Source organism: Coregonus clupeaformis, chromosome 14, assembly GCF_020615455.1.
Source record: "Coregonus clupeaformis isolate EN_2021a chromosome 14, ASM2061545v1, whole genome shotgun sequence".
NCBI classification, from domain to species: domain Eukaryota; kingdom Metazoa; phylum Chordata; class Actinopteri; order Salmoniformes; family Salmonidae; genus Coregonus; species Coregonus clupeaformis.
This window is the reverse complement of record NC_059205.1, coordinates 8266102-8273601: the sequence shown is the minus strand read 5'-3', so window position 1 is coordinate 8273601 and position 7500 is coordinate 8266102. Positions and strand designations below refer to the sequence as shown.

Genomic DNA, 7500 nt, shown 5'->3' with positions numbered 1-7500 from the left:
TATGACCTCCACAGCGTTTAAGTAAACATCGGGGAAATTGCTTTTAAGGAGGGTCACTTCTGGCTGGACATGGATTTATGCTAGCTGTTCCTGTAGACTTACAGTCATTGCAACGTTAGTTAGCAATGGCTCCAGAAACTACCTTCAACTTCCATCAAACTGTTCATCTGACTCTGGGTAAGTAGAAGAAAGGTCTTAATTGCCAAAATGTCAAACTGTCCATTTAACAGAGTTCATTTCACGGTCAGTGTCAGTAGGTGAGACACTCTGTCCAGAATAGCAGCTGTCCACATAGGGAGCTGTCTTCCATCTAATGACCAGGGCAGTGAGGAGTGGTAGGGGACAGGGTACTGGTGTCACTCTGAATAGGGCATCCTGTGAGACCTCTGTTCTCTGTTTTATAACAAGGACACTGTTCCAATTAGAACAGCCACACAGGGGGTAAGAGACGCCAGGTAGAGGTAAGGTCTGACAGACACCCTGAGGAAGACTGATTGCTTATTCTGCTACCCTAGTGGTCCAGGGGTCATGCGCAGCACCTGTAGGTGTTGCGGTGGAAGCGGTCACACCAGAACAGGCGGTTATTGGCCATCACTACTAATTTGATGTAATCTAATCATTATGAAGGTCAAGTGTTAGAGCTCAAGAAGTCCAATAACATTTACCTGTAGATGTTGCGGTGGAAGCGGTCGCACCAGAACAGGCGGTTATTGGCCACGTCTACGTCCAGCGCCACAGCGTTCTTCTGGGTGGCCAGCACCTGGCTGTAGTCCCTCTTCACCGGGTCCACACGACGGATCTCATGGCGGTTGGTGAACAGCAGGTAGGGAGACTTCCCTGGAAAAGGAAAGGGGAGAGGTCGACTTATTTCACCCATAATGCACTAACTGTAAGTCGCTCTGGATAAGAGCATCTGCTAAATGACTCAAATGGAAATGTAAAATGATATTCTATTCTATGGCCAGAATTCATTCAACGGGCAAGTAAACAATCTGCCCCAGTTGGGATTCAAACAAATATTTAAAGGACCGATGTGGCCTTGCATCAACATCTAATAAATATGTCCACAACACATACATCTTTTAGTACACACTGAAAGCATTTTCAAAGGTGAGTCAGCCATATAGTGGTTGACAGCTTCAACACACCACACCTGAGAGAAATTGCTTTGCAGAAACTCCTGTACACTACCATTGAATTTCAGCCTATGATTCTACATGACATAACGTGCAACTGAACTTAGCTGACCTGGAACACAGTTCTCCCCTAAAACCATGAGGAAGACGGACATGATCGCTCATTAAAACATTCCAAACTGCTGAATAGTGTCAGTATCGATCAGTCTGTCCACACGTTATTAACCTTCCTCATTATCTAACACTAGATATAGATCAGTAACAACTGTAACAGCACCGAGCAGTATCACACACACGCATATACGAACGCGCACACACACACACAGAACAGCATTACACACACACACACACACACCGAGCAGTATCTCACACACACACATCCACTTATCCCACAGAGCTCATTGACTCCTACCACGGTCATAACTCAATACAGAGACACAAAGACAAACCGATACAGTCGTTCCCGCCGAGGCTAAACAACCTTGAACAAAGTGCAACCAGCCAGATCATTGACTTTGAATGGGGAAGCGTTCAATCAAAAGCTGTATCCCGGTATCTGGCTTTTTTTAATAAGGGATATGGATCTGTTCAACTGCTATTTCAACAGGAGCTCTAGAGTAGGGGTGAAGCTGCTTTTAAGTGCTGTTCTAAGGTCAGTTTGTGTTTTTACTCCTAATGGTTAAGGTTAGGATTAGGGAAGGGGAAATTGATCCCAGATCTGTGTGTCTATATGTTATTGTTTTTGTTTTCTTGATGAAACGGAGGAGAGGAGCGTCCAGCAACAACACAGTACACACTGCTGTTCTAACGCACGTGCCTTTGTTGTTGTAATATCGCAACCGAATGTTTCACCCACTATGGATTCCAGATTTAAGGTAAGAGAAGGGTAAGCTGATCCTAGATCTGTGCCTAAAGGTATATTATATCTGGAGCCTAGATAGTTGTCCATCTGGAAGGTTCTCCCATCTCCACAGAGGACTCCGGAGCTCTGACAGAGTGACCACCGGGTTCTTGGTGACCTCCCTGACCAAGGCCCTTCTCCCCTGATTGCTCAGTTTGGCCGGGCAGCCAGCTCTAGGAAGAGTCTTGGTGGTTCCAAACTTCTTCCATTTAAGAACGATGGAGGCCAATGTGTTCTTGGGGACCTTCAATGCTGCAGACTAGTTTTTTATTTATTTTATTATTTTAATTTATTTTTCCCCTTTTTCGTGGTATCCAATTGGTAGTTACAGTCTTGTCCCATCGCTGCAACTCCCGTACAGACTCAGGAGAGGCGAAGGTCGAGAGCCGTGCGTCCTCCGAAACACAACCCAGCCGAGCCGCACTGCTTCTTAACCCGGAAGCCAGCCGCACCAATGTGTCGGAGGAAACACCGTACACTTGGCGACCGTGTCAGCGTGCACTGCGCCCGGCCCGCCACAGGACCGCTGGTGTGCGATGGGACAAGAACATCCCTGCCGGCCAAACCCTCCCCTACCCTGGACGACGCTGGGCCAATTGTGCGCCGCCCCATGGGTCTCCCGGTCCGGCTGCAACAGAGCCTGGACTCGAACCAGGATCTCTAGTGGCACAGCTAGCACTGCGATGTAGTGCCTTAGACCACAGTGCCACTCGGGAGGCCCGCTGCAGACATGTTTTGGTACCCTTCCCCAGATCTGTGCCTCGACACAATCCTGTCTCGGAGCTCTACGGACAATTCCTTCGACCTCATGGCTTGGTTTTTGCTCTGACATGCACTGTCAACGGTGGGACATTTTACATTTACATTTTAGTCACTTAGCAGACGCTCTTATTCAGAGCGACTTACAGTTAGTGCATACATTATTATTTTTTTCATACCCCCTGTGGGAATCGAACCCACAACCCTGGCGTTGCAAACGCCATGCTCTATCAACTGAGCTACATCCCTGCCGGCCATTCCCTCCCCTAACCTGGACGACGCTGGGCCAATTGCACGCCGCCCCATGGGTCTCCCGGTCGCGGCCGGCTACGGCAGAGCCTGGATTCGAACCAGGATCTCTAATGGCACAGCTAGCACTGCGATGCAGTGCCTTAGACCACTGCGACCACTTCGACCACTGCGCCACTCGGGAGACCTTATATAGACAGGTAGACAGGTGTGTGCCTTTCCAAATCGTGTCCAATCAATTTAATTTACCACAGGTGGACTCCAATCAAGTTGTAGAACATCTCAAGGATGATCAATGGAAACAGGAGCTCAATTTCGAGTCTCATAGCAAAGGGTCTGAATACTTATGTAAATAAGGTATTTCTGTTTTATATTTTATATACATTTGCAAAAATTTATATAAACCTGTTTTTGCTTTGTCATTATGGGATATGTGTGTAGACTGATTAGAAAAATAATAATTTCATCCATTTTAGAATAAGGCTGTAACGTAACAAAATGTGGAAAAAGTCAAGGGGTCTGAATACTTTCTGAATGCTCTGATTGATATGCAGGCGCAGACACGTACACACACACACTTGCATGTACTGTATATTCACGCACGCACACACACCAACACACACACACAATGAAAAAATAGAACACAGAACAGTACTTCCTTTCTAGACCACAGAACAGTACTTCCTTTCTAACTCGCTTTAGTGACAGATTGCTTCATGCCCTCCAGGCTCTAAGGTGTGTCACAGCAGCTTAGCTCATTATAACAAATTATTTAGAATAGCGAGACGTCAGTTCCCTCTCCAAATATTTCCAGAATATGGTGTTTGTGTGTGTTCGGTGTGTGTGTGTCTGTCTGTGTGTGTCTGTGTGTGTGTGTGTCTGTCTGTGTGTCTGTGTGTGTGTGTGTGTGTGTGTGTGTGTGTGTGTGTCTGTCTGTGTGTGTCTGTCTATGTCTGTGTGTGTGTCTGTCTGTGTGTGTCTGTCTGTCTATGTCTGTCTGTGTGTCTGTGTGTGTGTGTGCACGTTCATGCAAGCATATACAGTGAGGGTATTTGATCCCCTGCTGATTTTGTATGTTTGCCCACTGACAAAGACATGATCAGTCTATAATTTTAATGGTAGGTTTATTTGAACAGTGAGAGACAGAATAACAACAACAAAATCCAGAAAAACGCATGTCAAAAATGTTATAAATTGATTTGCATTTTAATGAGGGAAATAAGTATTTGACCCCTCTGCAAAACATGACTTAGTACTTGGTGGCAAAACCCTTGTTGGCAATCACAGAGGTCAGACGTTTCTTGTAGTTGGCCACCAGGTTTGCACACATCTCAGGAGGGATTTTGTCCCACTCCTCTTTGCAGATCTTCTCCAAGTCATTAAGGTTTCGAGGCTGACGTTTGGCAACTCGAACCTTCAGCTCCCTCCACAGATTTTCTATGGGATTAAGGTCTGGAGACTGGCTAGGCCACTCCAGGACCTTAATGTGCTTCTTCTTGAGCCACTCCTTTGTTGCCTTGGCCATGTGTTTTGGGTCATTGTCATGCTGGAATACCCATCCACAACCCATTTTCAATGCCCTGGCTGAGAGAAGGAGGTTCTCACCCAAGATTTGACAGTACATGGCCCCATCCATCGTCCCTTTGATGCGGTGAAGTTGTCCTGTCCCCTTAGCAGAAAAACACCCCCACAGCATAATGTTTCCACCTCCATGTTTGACGGTGGGGATGGTGTTCTTAGGGGTCATTGGCAGCATTCCTCCTCCTCCAAACACGGCGAGTTGAGTTGATGCCAAAGAGCTCCATTTTGGTCTCATCTGACCACAACACTTTCACCCAGTTCTCCTCTGAATCATTCAGATGTTCATTGGCAAACTTCAGACGGCCCTGTATATGTGCTTTCTTGAGCAGGGGGACCTTGCGGGCACTGCAGGATTTCAGTCCTTCATGGCGTAGTGTGTTACCAATTGTTTTCTTGGTGACTATGGTCCCAGCTGCCTTGAGATCATTGACAAGATCCTCCTGTGTAGTTCTGGGCTGATTCCTCACTGTTCTCATGATCATTGCAACTCCACGAGGTGAGATCTTGCATGGAGCCCCAGGCCGAGGGAGATTGACAGTTCTTTTGTGTTTCTTCCATTTGCGAATAATCGCACCAACTGTTGTCACCTTCTCACCAACCTGCTTGCCGATGGTCTTGTAGCACATTCCAGCCTTGTGTAGGTCTACAATATTGTCCCTGACATCCTTGGAGAGCTCTTTGGTCTTGGCCATGTTGGAGAGTTTGGAATCTGATTGATTGATTGCTTCTGTGGACAGGTGTCTTTTATACAGGTAACAAGCTGAGATTAGGAGCACTCCCTTTAAGAGTGTGCTCCTAATCTCAGCTCGTTACCTGTATAAAAGACACCTGGTAGTCAGAAATCTTTCTGATTGAGAGGGGGTCAAATACTTATTTAACACATTAAAATGCAAATCAATTTATAACATTTTTGACATGCGTTTTTCTGGATTTTGTTGTTGTTATTCTGTCTCTCACTGTTCAAATAAACCTACCATTAAAATTATAGACTGATCATTTCTTTGTCAGTGGGCAAATGTACAAAATCAGCAGGGGATCAAATACTTTTTTCCCTCACTGTATCTGTATATGTGTGTGTGTGTAAGTGTTGAGGAGAGAATCAGTAGTCATACTGACACCAGTGATGTGTTTCAGATGAAGTATGCACTGTATGTACCAACCAAGACAAATAACCACAAGATCATTCAGACAGTCTTGGAGGAGGAACATGGAAGTGCTCCTTTGTTATCACTCCCACCACTCTACTCACCCACCCACCCACCCACCTCCCACCCCACCCCCCCTCCCTCCCTCCCCTCCCTCCCTCCCTCCCTCCTCCTCCCTCCTCAACCAACCACCCACCTACTCCCTCCCTCATACCCTCCCCCTCCCTCTAACCACCCCCTCCCTCCCTCCCTCCCGTCCTCCTCCTCCCTCCCTCCCTCCCTCCCTCCCTCCTCCTCTCCCTCCCCCTCCCCCCTCAACCAACCACCCACCTACTCCCTCCCTCATACCTCCCCCCTCCTCTAACCACCCCCTCCCTCCCTCCCTCCTCCCTCCTCCCTCCTCCCTCCCTCTAACCAACCACCCACCTACTCCCTCCTCATACCTCCCCCTCCCTCCCTCCCCCTCCCTCTAACCACCCCCCTCCCTCCCTCCCTCCCTCCTCCCCCTCCCTCCCTCTAACCAACCACCCACCTACTCCCTCCCTCATACCCTCCCCTCTTTATCTCCTCCGTCCTCCTTTCCTTCCTCACCTTGTGTTTTACAGGTCTTGGTGACAGGGTCCATCTCATAGCCTTCGTAACATTCACACTTGAAGTCTCCCTTGTAGTTGATGCAGATCTGGCTGCAGGCATTGGGGCTCTCACACTCATCAATGTCTGAGAAGGAATGGAGGTCGGGGGGGGCGGTGTTATCAATCAACTGGACTAAAAGCGGAGTGGGAGGGTTGGGGGGTGTATGTGTATGTGGGGGGTGGGGTGCGGTCATTTAGCAGATGTTCTTAACCTAAATGTAATGAACCATTGGCATATGTAAATGTACACCCGTGTGTGCGTGCGTGCGTGCGTGCGTAGTCGTACATTAAATGTGGGGTTAAAGACATTTGTCACCTTGGACCAACCAGGTTTCTCTTGGTAAAATAAAGGTAAAATAAAACATGTGGCTTAAAAGCTGCAATTTAATAAGCTGTTTTTCAAAGAGAAGAACATATGAAAGTCTCTGTGAGTTCAAGTCTTCACATTTGTCCCCACAGATCTTTACTTTGAAGAGAAATGATAGAACATGAAAAATGTATGCACTCACTAACTGTAAATCGCTCTGGATAAGAGCGTCTGCTAAATGACTAAAATGTACATAAAAGAGACAGAACCTCGAGAAGGAAGGTCAGTGTGTATAATACGCGTGTGTGTGTTTGCATACTTTACTATTTACTGTATGTGTGTGTGTGTGTGTGTGTGTGTGTGTGTGTGTGTGTGTGTGTGTGTGTGTTTGTGTGTGTGTGTGTGTCCGAGTGTCAGAGCGGTCCTTGCAGTCGTTGACGTTGTCACACACCTTGGCACTGTACTGTGTGTGTGTGTGTGTGTGTGTGTGTGTGTGTGTGTGTGTCTACACCGTACTGTGTGTGTGTGTGTGTGTCTACACTGTACTGTGTGTGTGTGTGTGTGTGTGTGTGTACACTGTACTGTGTGTGTGTGTGTGTGTGTGTGTGTGTGTGTGTGTCTACACTGTACTGTGTGTGTGTGTGTGTGTGTGTGTCTACACTGTACTGTGTGTGTGTGTGTCTAGCCCGTGTGAATTCTCAATATTCACCTCCACACGTCCTCTTGTCCAGTAGCTTGTACCCGGTGGGACACTGGCACTCGTAGCCTATTGGTCGATCCAGGCAGATGT

The 7500-nt window shown here is 47.3% G+C and overlaps 1 protein-coding gene across 1 annotated transcript in view; it reads right to left on the bottom strand.

The window, feature by feature from the left end:
- Positions 1-7500, bottom strand: part of LOC123492396 (low-density lipoprotein receptor-related protein 8-like) — a 71824-nt gene that overhangs the window by 30264 nt on the left and 34060 nt on the right. Inside the window, 3 exon segments of the mRNA XM_045224926.1 lie at positions 666-837; positions 6363-6488; positions 7420-7500. The exon segment at positions 7420-7500 is cut by the window's right edge and continues 39 nt beyond it. Of these exon segments, the coding sequence (XP_045080861.1) occupies positions 666-837; positions 6363-6488; positions 7420-7500 (379 nt within the window).